Genomic DNA, 21,704 nt, shown 5'->3' on the forward strand with positions numbered 1-21,704 from the left:
ATTTGTATCCATGTCCAACACTAATGAATGCAGTAACTGTTATGTGATATGTTTCAATGAATAGGAGTTTAATGTACGGGTACTATTTTTCTGGACTAATAAAGACAGGCATTGTTACTCTTATTTCGGATTCGAAGTGTACACCCAAACAACTAGACAATTCCTTCCCATTCCTATCGTCCTTTACCACTGACAAGATGAACTATGCTAAATGCTGAGGTACTTACTTGGCCAACTCCAGGCCCTTCAGGTTAGTGTACCAGTGCCTAGCTGATCCTTGAGCCCTTGTGCCTACTGGGTCTTAGTGATTCATGCCATTAGGTGTTTCTAGTTGTCATATATCAAGGATGTGGATTGTTTCAGTTAATTACTATTGTAATTCAGATAGGACATTGGAGAAAAGTCATACAATCTATTTCCACCACAGTAACCTTTGCTTCAAAACAAATCAGTTGTGATTGCTGTTTCTGTACTTGGCTGTTGATGTCAAGTGCAATTAATGCCAGAAAGAAAATACAAGTGCTAATTTTCTTTGATTTAAAGGAGCTTATTCTCTATTCTTTGGAACCTAGAAATGAATACCAATGGGTCGCAACGTATATAATAATAGAATATAAATGTGTATAAACTAATTTACATTCCATCTTTCTGCTTTTACTGTAATTTCTAGTCAGTTAGGTTCCACGAAATACGCCAGAGTCCAAACTGAATGGCAGTCTTTGGCATCTGGTTATTCCAGTCTACAAAGGCAGTATTCTACTCTGGGATGTTTAGCCTCGTTCAATAAGTCACTTCATTACAAATGGCATTCGAAAGCATTTTGGCACGCGATTCGGGAGCCAATTTTAAAATTTCCATATTGGATATTAGAAGCCTATCTTTTCACGGTAAGATAACATCAATGTTGCTTTAAATTGACCAATAAGTCTGTTTGCAATGTCAAAGAGTGTGGATGATACAGAGTTAAGACTTGCCTCCTTTAAATCAAATTACAGTATTGAACTGGGTTGATCAGATGAGTTTGGTGAATTAAAAAAACCGAAGATTAAATTTATGTTTGAAATATTAAGTGGAAGTTATCTTGTTCACTAATTTTAGTTTCATTTTTGGCATAAACCATCAACAGTAAGTATGTAATAATACAGCTGTATTTTTTTTATTCAGTAAAGTTCTTTTTACATATTCAGTAAATACAGTTATCAGTTGATTCTTATCTTTAAATGTACAACAAAACACAAATTAGTTCCCTTTAATCTTATACTGGCCCTAGTGGTGCGGGATATTGTGACTAGAGTCATTATACGATACATATCACAATACATGTGGTGTGGTGTGATACGATTTGAATCTAGATACATATTCAGATGACAAATTTAACCAGAACACCGAACCCTAGATACTAAATACATTACTGATGGTATTTTAATTGAAAAGGCCCTTCAGATTACGACTTTATTCCTACAGGCCTAACTAATAGTTAATGGACTGTAACATGAAAACTTAAAGCTATTGCCACTTTAAACTTGATAAAGGTGTTGAAGTTTATTAAATTTCAATGATTAAGATTTATTACTTTCCTGGACACAGATAACATTAACTAGATATACTTTGTAATAAAATCTTTACTTCAAGGTGTTTGATTGCAATTAATACGATCTGGTTTTTCATCCAACAAAATCTTTAGATGCCTGTTCTAAATGGCAATGGAGTACTCAGTAAACTTTGCATAATTGAACTGCTGAAAAACCCTGATTCGACTTCAGTCCAATCAAACACCCTACATTTAAGGGTTTATTCCAATCCTAGAATTTTTAGATCACACAATGCGATATTTACAAAGCACAATCGGAGACAAAAATCGAAGTTAAATTACAATAAATACACAATAAAAGACCTAAAATTTAACCATTCCAAATTTTTCTTATAGATTCATAATACTTTCATTTTGAAAACTGATGTCTATGTTGACAACTTTTAGAGGTAAATTTTAAAGTCTTTTACTTGTGTAAATAATTAATAAACATAATACAGATTTAGAACTAAGTATTGTCAGCTTCATCTTTTACTATTAGTGTGACTAGTTCCCCTCATCGGCATCTTAAAGTTAGCCGCTGCTTGATACTGTAATTGGTAAGCCAGTGGGTGAATTTTGAAACCATATAGCCTGAAAAAATTACAAATATACATTATAAATCTCATGACCACCAACGTCTCTTTTTAAATTCTCTCAATGTCTATCACAACCCTCAATGTCTCTCTCACTTCTCTGAACGTCTATCTCACTTCCCCTGAATGTCTCTCTTACAACCCTCAATGTAAGTCTCCCACCAACATCTCTTATAGTAAATAGAGAGAAATGTGGTTAACAAGTCCTCACCACAAACCAGGTCATTTCGGGACTAACATACAGTACATCTTTATTTCAGTTATTATTTGCTTGCAACGCAGGGGTTCTTAGCAGCAGGCAGAAACCCACCCAAATCCCCAGACAGTAAATTGATTAGAGTACAGCACAGCTTACCTTGGAACAAACTGATTGGCAGGTCTCTTTGGCCTGTATTCCGGATGAACCATAAATAGCATGTGTGGAAAACCAGTGCCAAAATAAGCGCCGTCTGTATGGTGATGGCGTGAAGATTTAGGTGTGTAAACATCTTGACATTTAGGACAGTATAATTTAACCATAGCTTCACCAGGAACATCAGATAACCCTACAAACAATGAAATATGTAAATAAAGGAGACCTTGGCTTGCCTTAAGAAACTATAATATAAGGAGAGCAAAGGATTACCCTTTCAGACACAACATTTTTACAGGCATATTAAACATTATTGCCTTAATCTCCATGCACCCCAAACACAATGACTCTGACATTAAATAATCACAAGAGTTTCCTCCCTTTGACTATAATGGTTAGAATTGTCGGCTTTGCGATTCAGGTACACATAAGAAACACGGATGAAAATATCAGCTTAATAGGGAAAAGGGCATAACATTCTCGATGGTGATGACTGAGAAATAAGTAGTGTATGATATTTACCTATAGGTAACATGGGTTGATTTTCACAATAAACACGGGGACAATAACCGAAATCACCTTGTTGCCATTTCTCGATCTATAAAAATAAACATACAATACAATATTATTTTAGTTCTATTCTAGACATCTTACTGTTTATTTTGAAGAAAATTTACCAATTTCTAATGAAGGGTTGATCAGAAATATTAACTTTTATTCCCTCTTACGGTATTTGTAAACACATTTACAATGCAATATACAATGAGACTTTGGGGTGTGTTTGATAGGACTGGCGTCCATTGTTTAAATTCAAGCTATTTGGTGTTAAAATATTGATATTCATTATCTAGGAGTTAAACGCAAGTCAATCAGTAGGGATCTGCATTAATAATGGAATGTTTTTTTGCGAACAGCGATCATCATTAAAATGTTTACTGTAAACAAAACAATGTGGTTCTACTCGCACTCTCCCTTTAATTTGATTTTTGTTACATTTTTAAAATGTATTTGATATCATTTTTGCATTTGATTTCAAATCCATCTTGATTGAGGATTACACAGAAAGTTCATGATTTATACATTATACATTACTTGTTCCTTATGGGTTGATTTCTGAATCAGAGATGTCATTTTGATGTTCAGTTTGGCATATCAGACTTTTGCCAATTCAGACAGACTTAACGTACGAAACAGAATCAGTGTATCAACCATCGATATTTAAATTCATAAGCATGGATATCATGTTGGCCAATATTTGGTGTTAGTATATCCTGAACTTGATATAGGGAGAGGGGTTTTACATAGGCTAAGCCTGTTCCCCAATCCCATTCAGACAATCTGAATAAAAATATTGTTTATAAAAAAAAAAAATTGATATGTACAGGAATTATCTGCATCTGCCCATCTAATGAAATCTCATAGGATATAAGATAGAAACTACAAGTACCATTTGTGCAATGCCTCTGTTAGTCATGATATATCTAGCATGTATCAACCCGTATAACATCTCTGCAGCTTGTTCTATTAAATCTGATTGGTTAGGATTATCATCTAAATCATCATCTAGAAAAAAATACACTTTCAATATTATCACTGGGAGAAAGATTCTAAACCAATTAATTAATTACACCTACATACTTTGACATGGGTCATACAACTAGATTTCTTACTGGTACAATAAATTATGTTGTCACCATCAAGGAAAACAACTTTCAATAAGACTAGTCAGACTACCTCTATTGTTTCAATAATAAGGTTTTCTGCCTTTGTGACAGTACCAAAGATAGGTACCGAGCTTTAAGATCTTACTCACGCACTCTTGCTTAAAAAATACAACAGTTCAAAAATTGAAATCAATATACATGTAGTGGGAAGTAGTCATCCCAGATTTTTCTCATAAAGCTACTACAGTAAACTTCCCATAAGTCAGATCTAAGTGAATTGACCAATTTCATCTGAGTTAAGCGAAGATCCGAGTTAGCCGAAGTCCTAGTTCAGCCGAAGACCTAGTTCGGCTTAGAACGTAGGTCTCATTATCGCCCTGTACGTTCGGGAACCGTCCTATTGAATCCTTGTCGAAATAAAATAGGTTCCCAGTCAATTTTACTGGGCAACTTTTTACTGCTTTAGTCATGTGTCAGTCTCTGTGAACGCTTGAACAATGTAAAGGAACATTTCAGTGAGAAAATAAGGCCTTGCTTACCTCGCTAGAGTCAGTATGTGCAGCAAAACATGCTGTTAAAAATGCGTCCCCTTCGGCTTTGGTGGACGCCGTTCATTGAGGTCTAGATGTGGGGCGGTGCACGGATTTACGTGGCTCGGCCATTTAAGACGAAATGAAATTTAGGTAAGCTGGGGTGGGGAAAAATTAGAATCTTTGAAAAGCTGAGAAACTTCAGTCAATTATTGCTTTGCCTAGCTCAATTACAGTAAAACTTATATGGCCGAGTTGTGCAAATTTATGCGTTGCCCTGTATTTGGATTTCAATGGCGTTTGGTGGAGGGGGACCTATTTTTTAACAGCATGTTGTGAACATACTGCTGATCCGACTTGGGCGAAGAAAAAAAAGCCGGAATTAGATCAAATGGACCAAACATTTTGATCTGAGTTGAGCAAAGATCCGACTTACGCGCAGAAATTTAATAAGAAAAAAGTGCAGGATCAAAGGGTCCAAACAATTTTATACGAGTTGAGCGAAGATCCTACTTATATGGATCCGACTTATGCAAGGTTTACTGTAGTTTTGTTCTTTTGTGAACTCTTCAGACTTAAGTGCGCCTGTTCCCTTTAATCGTTGGTGATGTCAACGGTGGACGGGAGTTATTCTGTTTCACCGGAGTGGCTGCTACAGGAAAGTGTGAACAGAAACCGCCTCGAGACATGCTGTTATAAAATTGCTTATTTGCATGGACCCTAAAACCCAACCTATATGACTATCTCATTTAAAATAAATAAACTATTTATTTGGATATTTGGATAACCAGACTAGAAATGCTGAACTGATCAAATGATTAATCCTAACATATATTATGGCCATTTGACATCTACATTAGTTTCTGTTGATTTTGTAATGCCATCTTTAGGAGTCCACAGTTCATGAAATAATAAACAATGAAATCTATTGTGTATATGCCAGATTATTATTGCAGTGAGATTTCCTTAAAGATGCATTATGTAAAAGCTGAATCTGCTAAGGCAGATCTTTCATTTGGCCTCAAATGGTATATAAATTATTAATTAGACATTTATTCACATGCCAAGCCCATAATCAACTCTCTAGACCATCAGGATTTAAACATAATTGGCTTTTAATAATTTAATTAAACCTGTGGTTGCCAGGCAAGATACGCTCACATTTTGCAAGAGATGGACAGAGAACAAGCTAAAAAAAAGCGATTTTTCGTACATCAGGGGCCATAATCCAGGAAGTCATGGTCTGATATGCTCAAATATCAACAGGATCAAAGATCTTTGGTTTATAAACATACCTTTCAAGATCCATCAAAATCGGATAAAAATAGTGACCTCTAGAAACTTTTACACTATTTCTGCACAAAGGGCGGCCATTTTGTCTGGCAGTTTTGGTCCGATTTTAACGAAACTCTGACTCAAACAATATTATGGTGTAACGGTGATATATTAGAACATTTTCTTAAATCAGATAAAAATCGTGACATTTGTAGGGACCACAAGGTAAAAACGTAATTTTTCATACAATCAGGGGCTATAATTCAGGAAGATACCATCTGATATGCACGAATATTAAAAGGAACCAAGATCTTTGGGTTATAAACATGTAGTTCAAGTTTCATCAAAATCGGATAAAAATTGTGACCTCTAGAGTATCCACAAGCTAGAAACATTATTTTTCGTAGAATCGGGGGTCATAATCCATGAAGTTGCGGTCCGATGCATGCCAATTTTGAAAGGAACCGAGGCGACGACAATATACATCCACATGAAAATGTGGGCATATAAAAATGGATAATCAAGACTTTATTTATTAATATTATCGTAACAATGGTAGCAATGACAATCAAGACTACACTGTTCATCAAACGGCAGTAACTCCGCTCTATTTTTTAACTATTTTCAGCTCCTTATCTAAATCTTATATAAGGCATCTTTAATCAGAATTGTATATTATAAATCATAAATGGCTGTACATTTTCTTTAATGATATAATTTAAGGACCACCAATGTACATTACCTGGTTCAAGGTCTAATATCATATCTAACGCCTGTCTGTAATGAGGTACTTGTTCATTTAATCCAGTTAGATTAAATTTATCCTGTATATAATCTTCATCAACCTGAAATAAACATCATGAAATAAAATCATTTTAACATTCAATAAGTTACTGTAGATTATCATGAAATTAACAAAAATACATTCTTACGGAAGATGAGACACCACAAATGACTGAAACAATTACAGAAAGGTGACAACAAGAATATGTGCCATGTGAAATACATCAACATATATGAAACTTATATATTTCCCAGAAACATTCAACATCAGCTTCTGTTTTTGTAACACTCAATAAACTTTATTTGCCCGGACTTACAGAACTGTATTTTCTACATGGATAGATTCATGGGTGACAAAACTTTTGCAATTTTGATTTGATTTTGGATTTTGTTTAAATAGCAACCATTTTCCTTATCGCTTCAAGTCTTCATCTTCAATATGCACAGTGACGAAACTATTCTCAAAAAAGTAAGGGGGTTGGATGGCCGAATGGTTAGCACGCACGTGCTGTATCATAAGGCCTGTTACTGAGTCAACTGGCGTGGTTTCGATTTCCCGGTTGTACCTGGCAAGTAGTAGAGAGAGAGAGAGAGAGAGAGAGAGAGAGAGAGAGGGTTTAACGTCCACTCGACACAAACTAGGTCATTTCGGGACTAACATACAGTTTAATTTTATTTCAATAATTCGCTTGCGCGTAGGGGTCTTTGGCAGTGAAAGGAAACCGGAGGACCCGGAGAAAACCCACGAGGTTGGACAGGCGACCCTACTCCTTGCCACGTACAACCGGGGATTCGAAACCACGCCAGTTGACTCAATGACAGACTTTATGATACAGCGCGCGCACGCTAACCATTCAGCCATCCAACCCCCCAGAGAGAGAGAGAGTTTAACTTCCACTCATACAAACTAGGTCATTTCGGGACTAACATATATATGGTTTAATTTTATTTCAATAATTCTCTTGCGCCTAAGGGTCTTTAGCAGTGGGAGGAAACCGGAGGACCCGGAGAAAACTCACGCTAGCAAAATATTTAAATAAAAATTGAACCATATGTTAGTCAGGAAATGCCCTTGTTTGTGAATGAACAAGCAAACCGTGAGGCTGATGTCCCCCCGCCGAAATCCCCAAATAAATAGATGACACATATTAATTAATCGCACATCTATTTTTTTCAAAAGTATCGAGCAATCAAACTGATAATCAACTATACACTAAGTTTCATCACTCTCTATCAGATAGAATCAAAGTTATCTTGTCCCAAAGCATCGACTAAGGAAATTGCTTATCTCTGCTTAGCTTTATCTCAGTATATGTTAATCATTGAACTCAGTCAAGGCGAACATCTACATCAAGTTTAAACATTCTACCTCAATTAGAAGCAGAGTTGTTATGTTCCAAAGTCTTGACCAATCAAAATGCTTATTGCTCCTTAGCCTAAGCAGACAATTCTCATCATCGAACTTAGTCAAGGTATTGTTGTGACCAAGTTTCATCACTCTCACTTAATTAGAACTAAAGTTATGTGTCCCAAAGAATCAACCAATCAAATTGCTTCTCTACTTACCATAAGCAGCAAATGAACTCCATCAAGGCATTGACCTAATAAACACCTACACCAAGTTCTAACATTCTAGGTCAATTAGAAGGAGAGTTATTGTGTCCCAAAAAGTGTGACGGACAGACAGACGGGTGACAATGAATGAAATGTTGTTTAATGGCACATCAGCTCCAACCGGACTATATTGCGGCAAACATATGGTGAGTTTAACAAGACAAATTAAAACAATATCACAGAGATGTACTTATATATGTAAATAAAAACAATCAATTATCACAGAAAATATAATTAAAAATAATACATCAAATCTTTTACTTATATAAATATCTAAAAGTAAAAAGGAATATAAGATAAATTATACAATTAAAATTTTGAATAAAGGTTTGTCACTTTACAATATAGACCTAGTTTGTGTCAAGTGGACTTAAACCCCATTTTTCTCTCTCTCTTTCTTTCTCTCTCTCTCTTAAAACAAGAAGGAAGCTTACACATGCTCCATCACTTATAAGACAGATGGCTCATTCAACTCGTTGATGCAAACAAAAATTCTTGAATCTCAAGAACTCATTAACACCCAGATCGAAGTTCCTTCAGAATGCCCTTAAGTGAAAACCCCCCAAAAATAGCATTTGTACCTCACAGAAAAACTCATTTCCTCTTAGTCCACAAAACCAGGATATCCATGACACTTCTTCGGAACTACTCATTTTCTTATTTTATTCTGGAAATAAAAAGAATTGTACAAATTGACAGCCTTAAGATTACACAACTAGGCCTACTTTCGAAAACCTACATTAAATTTTCAAAGGGAGAGTCGTTTTTTCAAACCTTCGACAGTTTGTAAATTTTTTGACAATTTTCACAAGGATTGCCCTCTTAACTTACATAATACATCAATGGAAAGGCACATTATTCACCTTTTGAAAGATCCATCCAAGACTGTCTAAAACTAGTATGTTCGAAGTTGCGTACAAAACAATACCCCCCCCCCCCACCATCACTGATATCGCAGAAAAAATTATAAATATGTATAAATGTATCATGTGTCCATCTATTGTTTTGTAGTATACATTTTTGATAAATCTTTGGAAAATAGAAGATACATGTTTGTCATGATAAGGTAAAGGATTTAGCTTTTGAACTCAGTGATGGAATCTGTGTGAAAATTATCAAAAACCTCTGAACCATGGCCAGTTTGGAATGTACAAAAAAACATGTCCTTATTTTTCTGATTCTCCCCTGGGCCCTGGCCATGAACCATTTGAATAGTTCAGCTCTGAACGTAGTCCTCATTACACTCGCCATGTACGTTCAAGAACCGCCCTAAATTTTGTTAAGTCATATTACTCATATATGGCCAAGTTACGTAAATTTGTGCGTTACCGTATGTTTAGATTTCAATGGCTTCTGCCAAGCCGTTTAGCAGAAGGAGACGTATTTCTAACAGCATGTTGTGTCGCACATACTGACACTAACAAGGTAAGCAAGGTCTTATTTTCTCACTAAAATCTTCCTTTAAATTGTACAGGCGTTCACAAAGACTGACACACAACTGTACAGCTGTAAAAAGTTGCCCAGTAAAATTGACTGGGGGCTTATACATTTTTTTTTTCAACAAGGATTCAATAGGGTGGTTCCTGTGTGTACAGGGCAAGAGTAATGAGATCTACATTCAGAGTTGAACTGAATAGCCATCCATGGCATGGGAAATAAAAAATTTAAGACTAATCTCATCTGCGTTTATAACATATAATAATATTTTTATTCAATGCAGCATTCTTGCACCAATGGTAAGGGGTGGTGGACAAGTAAAAATCTATGTACACAAGTTTAAAGTGGGTCGGAACTCATATAATACTGTAATATGAATGTATATAAACTGATATACATTCAATGGTTTCCGTTTTTACTCTAATTTCAAATCAGTTATGTTCCGCGAAATAAGCCCGCAGTCTCAATCGAATGCAAATTTGTAGCGCCTGGTTATTCCAGTCTACATACGCCGTTTGGTTTGGTGCAATACATTGTATGTCTAGCCTTGTTCCTCGAGTCTCTTGCTAGAACTGGGGCTGAAACGCATTATGGTACACGATTCGTGTACCAAAGGTAAAATGTTTATTTTGTCTTAAATATTGGATATCAGAAGCCCATCTTTTTCCGGTAAGATCACAGCATCAATGTTGATTTAAATTGACAAATAATTTGTGTTTTCAATGTTGAAGATTTTGGATGATATTGAGATAGAGACTTAGCTACTTTAAGTTACAACATCTTATCATATTCAAAGTACATGTGTAAGTCAAAATTATCCAATGACAATAATATCATATTTCATTTATTTTCATACCTTAGCCCGCCATCATCAAACACAAATAAAATATATGGGTGTTTTTTTGTTGTTTTTTTTTTGGGGGGGGGGGGGGCTTAGCTCATTTTGATCTGGAAAGTGGGTCCCAACTTATTCCCCGCATTCTTGATGAGGGTCCACTCTGACTCTTGAGTCTGATCCCCAGGCCTAGATTCTCAATTTCAGACTTAGAGATTTCAGATACAAAACATTTTTTCTTCAGTTTTCTTTCAAGCAAAATTATTAAAATAATACAATACATTTTCTTTAACTCAGTAATATGGTACTCGTTATTACACAATAGCTTTGGGGAATAAGTTCATACTAAAATAAAGCAACATTATCAAGATTACCTAAATAACATGTAAATCTTCGACAATAATGGCCATCTATGCTATTAATGCGCATGCGCAGGAAGTCAAAGTTATTTTTGTACAAATAAATATTGACTCTTTTCTCTTCGTCTTAGTTGGTCTGGAACTTGAAAAAATATTTCGATAATATAAGTTCGCTTTGCCAATAACTTACACTGTAGATCTGTAGCCAAGAGCTCGGTGAACTTCTTTTGTCTTTTGTTTCGTTTTAATTTATTACAAACATTCCACAATACACATTCTACCGGTAAACTTCCGCGGGAAAATAATTGTTCCGGTTGAAAACATGGTTGAGAATCAGAAAAGAAGAAAACAATAACCACAAATGTATGTAATCTTTATTATTATTGTCGTGTTCTGGGTTTGTTTTCGTGTAAGTAAAGCGGTACATTTCATAAACTTTCAATTAGAATTACATTCAAAGGACTTATTTTATTTATTCATCCTTCTTTCATTCAAAACAAACAATGTTAAAATTCATACTAAACTTATGATCATTAAATAAATAAAATAGCCTACTGCCTGTCTGTTCCAGGAGATACTCTGACTCTAAAATTCCTCACGATGTCTTCAGTTTTTAATTTAAATGGCCAAAACCTGGTCACATTTAACCTGAAATTGTCATCCCGTTGCTCTTTTCGTTGAGCTTTAACAGTAACACCTAGAAGTTTGATAAAATCCACTATGTGATGTCTATTCTCTTGTAAATTTCACATATTTCGAATGTTTCATTCTCAGAACATAAACCTTACGACTGCGTAATTAGGAATAATTGCATCTCGCGTAAAAGGTAGACACTGATCTAAAAATCGGGTACATACATATGGTTAGAAATATTAAGTGAAGGAAAATTCGCCTCCTTGTTGTGCCGTTGTCCGCAGTTATCTAATTTTTTTCTTTTTGGCGATACAATTGAGTTTGTAGCATATCAACTAAATAATGATTATTCGATTGCACAGAATCAACGGCATAATATGCAAAATGGCACTAACTATAATAATTATTGATATAAAATATTATTATAGTTATAGCCCTCGTAAATAAACAGAGCAAGGAAAGAAGAACTGATTTTCGTACTGTTTTCCCACAAATCTTATTTAACTTTTTCATTATTTAATATTTGTATTCTAAACATTTATATACAAGTAGCATTGGTATATAAGATCAACTGGAAATCCATGAATCAGTTTTGAATTTTGGTCATTTCCGAGAAATAAGCAATTTTGTGGGAGTCACTTTTCAAAAGAATAAAATATTTTTTCATGGCATTTGCACCACTTGATGCCAACTGCGACTGTTCATTATTGCAACCTTCTTGTCATTAGAAATGACGTCATTTTCGCAAAACTTGTACATTTTTTCAACCCACTATTAAACAAACTTTTATATCAAATGTACCTGTTTCTTTATATTTAAATTTTTAATTCCACTCATCGAAAAAGCACAAATCAATGCGAACATATAGATATCTAAAAAGATAGTTTATACCTTAATGGAATTGTCCAGAAGTACCTTTTTATGGTGTTTTGCAAAACACATCTATAGTGATTTTGAAACAAACTATATTTTCCTTGATAAAATAATAAAGGGAAAGTACAATGTTTGACTTAGAAACAGAGAAGACGAAAGAAATGAAGAGTTAAAATATGGGGCACAAGCCGCACAACTGAATGTTACCTAAAACCATTGGCTCTGATCATGACATAAGCGGCCAACATTTCTCATTTCTGAAATTGCTCAATAATCGATATTTTAAAACTGAATCGATAATCGATTTTCAAAACTCTTACCAACGATTATCGGCAATATCAATATTTTGCACCAGCCCTACTCCTATATCTAATTCCAACTGTCAAGGGATCTTTTACGTGCACGCCAATGTGTACACGGGACCTCGGTTTTTCGTCCCATCAGAATGACTAGACAGCTGTCCTTGTCAGGCCCTCCGTCCTGCATCACTGACAAGGGGGGAACCACGCCGGAAAATCTGGATGAACTTTCTCGACCAATGCAGGGATCGAACACCTGACCTCCAGGCTAGCGAGCCAGCGTCCTACCCACTTAGCCACCGTGACCCCCCAACCCTTAAAGCAAATATATGTTTTTCTAAAGCATGTTATTCGATACCCTTTAATAATACTGTTTACTAATTTCCTTTAAGTACCGTAATATTGTGTAGATATACGATCAAGCACATATCACAAAATAATTTTTTACTTTAACCATTGCCAAGAAATGGCCGATTTCGCATTGGTCACTTTGTAAGGATTTCACACGTCAACATGCTTTCATAAATGGCCATTGCGCATAAATTTTATACGTGCGTATCATGCTCATATGGGAATATGTAAAGTGACGTCAGTTAAAGGATAACGGGCACCGGTGAAACCTGTCATGGCTGCATCGCAGTTATAATTTTCTATAATTTTCTGAGCTGTTTCTAAACTATTTTTTTTTGCAAAAAAAATGCTGGTATTTTAATTGGATCATAGATATTCATAGTATTGCATTGCTACCAAAATGTTCCCCACAGTTTCACATAACGGTAATGAATATTTTATTTTTGTGATTTAGGCACACAAGATTTGTTTCAGATATTAAGTTAAAGAAGCGAATCTTAGAAAATATAACCCCTTGAATAATTGATTTTTGTTATCCACAATGTATTATTTCAAGATGAAATTACGCGAGATGTCAAAGAATGTACCAAACTATTATGTATTTATTTCGAGAAACAGAATTATTTAAGATATATATAAGTTCATAAAACGAGATTGCTTACACATTAATTACATCCGTAAAATCGGCTTTAAAGTTTAAAGGAAGGCCCCATCTACAAAACCGGAAAAGGACAAAATCATGTAATCAGAGAGACCATCCACAGATACCTAACCTATGCACGCCAGCATCAACCAGGCGATAATGCGCCACACACAATTATTATAGTCCTTGATTTAAGATGCACCTATATAATAATATATAAAAATCGTTCTACTTTTGTTGAAGGCTACATGAGAAAATAGGGTACATAATATACAGCCTCAATTCAACTTTAAAATTTCTGAGAGTTCTCAAGCCACAATCTTAACCAAAGGAATAATTATGCAACCCGCGATGACATTTGCATATTATGGACCAAGATATTATTCTGTACGCCTATAGTCTCTTTCCAAATTTCCATCACGTATCAGTTCAGGATAAAATTTGTATATAGTTTATATCAATATCAAAATGCTACAGCCCTCTGGGGCCAATATAATATTCAAATCAGTTGGACAAACACCTGTGGTTTTGGTTTCCATAAATATAAAAGTTATATTCTACTGGTCCGAATATAACATCCGAGTAGGCCAAAACGACACAAAGCCAAACCAACGCCCCAGGCTCTCTTTGACTATTCCAGATAATTAGGTCAAACATGGCTGATGTTCAGTTAACAAACCACAATTTTTCAAGAGATAGAGGTTACATAGCTTGATCTGAAATTGGTTCCCTCGTGTAAGAAAGTTATGGTATGCCACTAAGTTTTAGCCGTTTTAATAAAAAAATTAAAGAAATGGCAAGAAATTTTGTTGTCATGTCACCTAGAACAGACAGTAAGTTTAAAGTCTCTGATCGTTATATATGAGTCATTTTAATCCGTTGTAAACTACGCTATATGTTCAAAAATGTTCAATCCTATTTACAAAGATATGAATATGATAATTCCTTTAGCAACAGTCTCTGAACTGATGATGTCCTCTCACGGTTCCTGTTCGTCCATTTTTAAGCTGCAATATGAAAATACCGCTCTAACCCAACCTTCGATAAGAAACCTCATTTCTCAACCCTCTGTGTTTCGAGATAAGAGATGGTACTATGTAGATCCAACTGGCAACCCCCAACGCTAATCACATCGGGCTTCAAATAAGAAAAATTGACAATTTTTTCTTCAAAACAACTATTGATTATTGTTATTTATAACATTTCTGCCACATCCAACTTTAATTAAGCAGAAAATCCTACCTGACACAGGTACAAATCTCCTCTTTTTAAATATAAGCGATAATAGATTGCTTTCCCCGACATTTTTTTAAATTTGACATTATTACCGCCTAAAGGAGGGGCCTTGTGTACAATAGCCAATCAAAGTACTAACCTGATCTGAGTTGCATAGGACTAATACACCGTAATTAATATGAATGTCCGTATCAGTTTTGATAAAAGCAAAGCTTGATTTACTTTATTGACAATATTTGCATATAAACGAAAGTTATTTCACTAGATTGAGCTGCGTATGTTTAATAAGTTCTAGTAGTATAAAATTAACTTATTTTTAAGATTTTACATGCATTATTAGTAAAGTTTGCCAGGTGAAAATAAAGACACCCAATCGTAGATAAAAAGAAGCACATCAGTACATCTCAACGTTTTTAGCTACGTTCTAGTAGTTAACCCCACCTCTGTTCTAGGGCTATGTTGGAATTCTTACCCTCTAATTTTCAAAGAAGAATCACAGTGAAAAATAGAAAGTAAGGGTTCCAAAATAGTTTTAGAACGAGGTGTGGGTAGAGTGGTATTTTCATATTGCTGCTTATTTAATAAATTGATGGCTTCTTTATTTCAGCCAAATTTTAATTAAGACATGGCTGAACGACCTGAAGATCTGAATTTGCCAAATGCTGTTGTAACAAGGATTATAAAAGAAGCTGTAAGTTATATAGGAGGTCATGTAGTGGAAAATACAGACTAAATCATGGAGTCAAAACTGCATGAATAAATGGCAATTAAAGTGATGGCAATTGTACTTATTGTTATATACAGTGGTTATTTTGTAAGCTCTTGATAAAATGTCTATCTAAAACACCATTTCCTTGTAAAATTTAGACCACTGGTTTCAAATAATGGTAACCTAGTATCTTTAAACACTTCATATTTGCTGTTAAGTGTACTCAGTTTGCAGAGACCTGATTCCAATTTTAAAATGAACTGTTTTTTGTTTCAGATCCCTGATGGTGTGAATGTATCTAAAGAAGCCAGATTAGCTATATCTAAGGCTGCTAGTGTCTTTGTTTTATATGCTACATCATGGTAAATATTATTACTCTGTTTTTTGGGGGAAAGCAGGGAACTATTTTAAAATATGAGTTTGTGTGTTTGTCTGTCTGCCTCACTTTTTGGAACACAGTAACTCAACTTCCAACTGAGGTAGAATGCTCAAACTTGGTGTAAATGTTCATTGGGTTGATGTCTCAGTTGAGTTTGATGGTGAGCATACTTTGCAAAGGTTATGCCAGTGGTTATCAACCTTTTCTTGCCAACAGCACACCTTGGAACAGATGAAAAAATAGCGGCACACCTGGCTAAATATATATGAAAAAAATTTGAATTTTGCAAAGTAAAAACATGCCGTGAGACGGCATATACAACCATAGACAAAGACTAGTCATAGACGCATAGAAATAACCCAAACTAAATAAAGAAAAACACAGCTATGAACTTATCAGTAGACACCAGTGAATACTCAATTGGGATCACATGGTTTTTCGCATTTTCTTAGTGTGCCGTTCAAAATTTTGTGGCACACTTAGGAAGATCTCGTGTGCTGCGGTACACTGGTTGAGAATCACTGGGCTAAGCCAAGATAAGCAGTTTGGGTTGTCAATGCTTTAGAACACGATAACTCGAGTGATAGTGATGGAACTTGGTATATAGTTTTAATACATACAGGTCTTGACTTAATTCAATAATGAGGATTTTCTGCACACGTTAGGCAGATACTTTGAAACACAGTAACTTGTATATCTTGTGTTGTAGAATCTGTTAATGTTAACTAAGATTAATTACTGTGTTTCATGATTCTACAGTGTGCATAAATAGAGGATATTTGTCGTTTTAGAGTGAATAACATATTTTATTTCATCGAGAAGCATTCGTGAAAATATAAACGTTTTCTTGCTTAGATATGAAATAAAATATGTTATTCACGACAAAACGACAAATGTTCTATTTATTTTATGATTTTACAATCATTTTAGGTAAAAACAACATGGACTACTTTGTCCGCTTCTAGCCAGTGGAATAACACTTTTATTTCACTGATAAAACGCGGTGTTCCACTACTGATCATAAAATAAAGTGTTTTAGTTGAAACTGTGAAACTGAAAGAAAGTTAATAATGTTAAATTTCAACTACGTGTACTTATTGGGGTGAAGAAGCAAGTGGATTCTATTTAAATCGGCAATTGTATTTGTTGAAAGAAATTTAATAATATTTTAACAAAATAGAATTGCTGATCTGGTAGAGGACATTCATAATTCAATAAGCGATGGTCTTCATGGAATAATGTCAATTTATTAGGAGTTTTATATAAATTTAAACCTCACTCCTTGAAAGCGAAGTCTCAGTATTCATAGTAACACAACTTTATGGATTTACTACTTCTTGGTTTATTACATGCAATTTTTCAATACTCTTAGGTTATCTTTATCAAGCAATGATCAATAATGAATACTAGTACAACCATACATTTTGTTATAATTTGTTGATATTGTTCCACTCATGGATGTACTAAATGTATGGTTGTATTCATTATTGATCATTGCTTGATAAAGATAACCTGTAAGAATATTGAAACATTGCATGTAATAAACCAAGAAGTAGTAAATTATGGCCCCTGATTGTTTGAAAAGCATGTTTTTAGCTTGTGGACCCTCTAGAAGTCACATTTTGGATTCAATTTCATAAAAATGGTCGCTCCTTATACACAAATACAGTCTAAAAGTATATAATACCAAGGTTGTGGACCCTCTAGAAGTCAAATTTTAATTCGATTTTGATAAAACTTGAAATATATGTTTATATCACAAAGATCTTGGTTCCTCTCGATAATCACACATATCGGAAGGTAACTTCCTGGATTATGGCCCCTGATTGTACGAAAAATAGAGATTTTTTAGCTTGTGGATTCTCTATCCGATTTTAAAAAACGTTTATATATATCACAAGGTTGAATTCGAATTTCAGGAAACTCGAAGCAAAACTGCCCGACAAAATGGGCGCTCTTTGTATCCAAATTGTATAAAAGTATATAATATAAAGGTTGTGGACCCTCTAGAGGTCACAATTTTTATCCGATTTTGATGAAACTTAAAATATATCTTTCTGGATTATGGCCCCTGATTGTACAAAAAATCGCTTTTGTTTTTAGCTTGTTCTCTATCCATCTCTTGCAAAATGTGGGCGTATCTTGTCATGGAATTGATTTATCGGTAAGATAATTGGACAAGACTGTATTTCAATAGCCTTGATTGATTGATATATATTTAAATTACAGTTCCAATAACTTTGCATTAAAAGCTAAAAGAAAGACAATAAATGCTGCTGATGTTATATCTGCTATGGAAGATATGGAATTTGAACAGTTTGTCGAACCATTACAAGAATGTTTAGAAGGTAAAAGGTGATTCATTTATTTATATGAAATTCTTTTACAAGATTTACGAAACCAGTGACCATTCCTAATACTTCTTTAAGTGGCATTTAGTAATTGAACATTAACACACTAAAACTATTTATGGAATAACAATTACTGGATTATTTGCTTGATAAAGACAAGAGTATCACTGTCGAAACGTTGCATGTTAATAAACCAGTAATTGTTATTCCCTAAATAGTTTTAGTGCTTTCCTAAATAATTGGATCCAAAATTTGATAGAGCTGTCATTCAAAAAATTATTGAAAACCATTAAAGTCCACCTCTGTATTCAAGAACTAAATAATCACTCCATCTAACGCAATTATTTTTCAATTTACAGCTTTTAGAAGTGAACAAAAAGGAAAACGAGAGGCATCACAACAGAGAAAGAAAGATCGAGAACAGGGTGGTAATTCAGCAGGGGACTCAACTCTAGAAGATTCTAATATAGATTTAACAGCTGAAGATGCTGATGAAGAAAAATCTACTGCATTGCAAGGGGCTGGTGATGCAGACTCAGATGTTATGATTATAAATGACGATTCAGGCTCTAGTGTGGACAATGGGGCGGAAGAAGGGTGAAAAAATGTGATGCATAGTTTAAAAACTAAATATAATGGAACATCTTTAGTGGTCGGACTGATTGACCATTAAAAAGTTTGTAATTATGTTTGAGGATAATTTGATTATCTATTCCATCAACGACTATTAAATTTGGTCTCAAAATGAACTGGAAAAATAATTTCACTCTTTGAAGGAGTTTATTCCACTACTTACTAGGGAAACAAGGTTATGCCTTGTTAATCTCAGCACTCAGCTATTTTAGTCTTACAGAACTATGGCTGAACCTGGAAATTTTAAACAATTTTTTTTTTATGATTGATTTTAGTAGTCTAGGGTGTCCTCTTTCAGAATCTGCCGGGTGAATCTCCCCTATAACTCCCATAGTATTTAGTCTAGGATGATAAGTTTGGTGTCTAACCGTATGATTTTGGGACCAAAAAATACTCTAAAATCGTTCATTATGTTGTGGGGTGATTATGTGATAGTAAAATTCAAAATGCCAGACAATATGGCCCTTTATCTTGATAGCGGCGTTTGGGGGCGATTATTTTACCCCTTCAAACTATATCTAGAGACAAACTATATATTTATGCATATAGGAGCATATAAGTGATAAGGTATCACCACATACATGCCTATCAGGGGCTCCAGGGCCACATGGGACAGTCCTGAAAAGGGGGGGCATACGCTGTTTTTTGAACATTTAAAAAAACAAATTCTACCCGCAAAACACAAAAAAAAACCCTAACAAAACTAGGTAATATTCAGTTTAATCCTTTAGTCATGTTTCTGGCTGCTACTTGAGGCAGCAAAGGCATAAAATACTGTACATTCTAAGCCATCCCTAGTGCAGCTACAAGCGTGCGTACTACATGGAGTGTCACTCTTGCATCCCCATCTGATGAGCCACATGACAGACTCTGGAGCAAGTTGACTGGTTGTAATGTTCTCAATTAAGTGTCCTTAACCCAGCCGTACAGATCCGGATCAAGATACAGTGAACGCCACACAATAGCTGGTGATGACATCTTTTTATGCATAATTTGTTGGAGCAAGACTACATGGGTTAGGTGGGGATGATGACGTTACATTTCCAGTTTTAGATGCCAATACCCTCCAGCGTGTTTTATGTAACGATTTGCAAGAGCTCTGTTCATAACAAGCTGACAAGAATCGCATTACAATAGAATCACCAATCAAAGAAAAAACAATCGTTAACTTGGCCAAACTAACACATGTCAATTATCATTGCAATCATGCAGCTCATGCTCTTACTGGGTATGACACAGTTGCATGCTGCTACATTGTGGAGTCTGTCATATGGCTCATCAGCTGTAGTACGCTTGCTTGTAGCTGCACTAGGTATGGCTTAGAATGTACAGTACTTGCCAGTGGCGCCGGAACCCGGGTACCAGGGTATACAAATGGTACCCTGCCATTTTCTGGGGTATACATGTATCCCCATGTCCTAATGATGAAAGTTTTCAACCTTTTTTCTAGTCTATTCATTTTTATATACGCCCACATTGAAATGTGGTCGTATATTGTCGTTGCCCCTGTCCTCCGTCGGTCCGGCGTCCACAATTGCTTGTGGACGCTCTAGAGGCTAAAGTTAATATCCGATTTACTTTAAATTTATATACAGTGTTTAAGGCCATGAGACGAAGAAGCCTATTGATTTTCAGCGATTTCCGATAATTACTGCCAGAGTTATGGCTCTTGATCACTTCAAAAAATCTTGTGGACGCTCTAGAGGCCAAAGTTAATATCCAATTGACTTTAGATTTATACACAGTGTTTAAGGTCATGAGACGAAGAAGCCTATTGATTTTCAGCGATTTCCGATAATTACTGCCAGAGTTATGGCCCTTGATCACTTCAAAAAATCTTGTGGACGCTCTAGAGGCCAAAGTTAATATCCGATTGACTTTAAATTTATACACAGTGTTTAAGGTCATGAGACGAAGAAGCCTATTGATTTTTAACGATTTCCAATAATTACTGCCAGAGTTATGGCCCTTGATCACTTCAAAAAATCTTGTGGATGCTCTAAAGGCTAAAGTTAATATCTGATTGACTTTAAATTTATACACAGTGTTTGAGGTCACGAGGCGAATAATCTTATTGATTTTCAAAGATTTCTGATCATTACTGCCAAAGTTATGGCCCTTGATCACTTTGAAAAATCTTGTGGACGCTCTAGAGGCCAAAGTTAATATCCGATTGACTTCAGATTGATACACAGAGTTTAAGATCTTGAGACGAACAAGTATATTGATTTTCAATGAATTTTTATGACTTGGAACAGCTAAATACATGATACAGTATTAAAAGTTTTGTATACAAAACGTTAGCATGGGGCAGATGGCAGAACTTTATAAAAACCAAACAAATTCTAATGGTTTTCTGAGTTGTTGCTGTTAATCAGATTTTAGTGTATTATAAATGTTTCATTACCGAAAAAAGTAAAAATATGCGACAACTCTTGTTGACTGCCCGGACGATTTAGCTGCTGTGGGCGTATGTTTCGTTGCCTGGCAACCTATCTTTAAATGATAGATATGTAATTGCACTCCCGTCGCTCGTGAACCGGCTCTCGCACTCTCATTATCAGCTATCAGTACATGCCTTG

At 35.0% G+C, this 21,704-nt stretch overlaps 1 protein-coding gene across 1 annotated transcript; it reads right to left on the reverse strand.

The window, feature by feature from the left end:
- Nucleotides 1–1,140: 1,140 nt before the first annotated feature.
- On the reverse strand, nt 1,141–11,107 carry LOC126808393 (casein kinase II subunit beta). The gene is made up of 7 exons (XM_050533069.1): nt 11,031–11,107; nt 8,966–9,051; nt 6,730–6,832; nt 3,966–4,081; nt 3,041–3,116; nt 2,522–2,711; nt 1,141–2,164 (listed from the first exon to the last, which is right to left on the reverse strand). The coding sequence occupies exons 2-7, from the start codon at nt 9,035–9,037 to the stop codon at nt 2,056–2,058; spliced, it is 666 nt and encodes a 221-aa protein (XP_050389026.1). The 5' UTR covers nt 9,038–9,051; nt 11,031–11,107; the 3' UTR covers nt 1,141–2,055.
- Between the last annotated feature and the right edge of the window lie 10,597 nt (nt 11,108–21,704).

Source organism: Patella vulgata, chromosome 1 (assembly GCF_932274485.2).
Source record: "Patella vulgata chromosome 1, xgPatVulg1.2, whole genome shotgun sequence".
Taxonomy (NCBI): Eukaryota; Metazoa; Mollusca; class Gastropoda; family Patellidae; genus Patella; species Patella vulgata.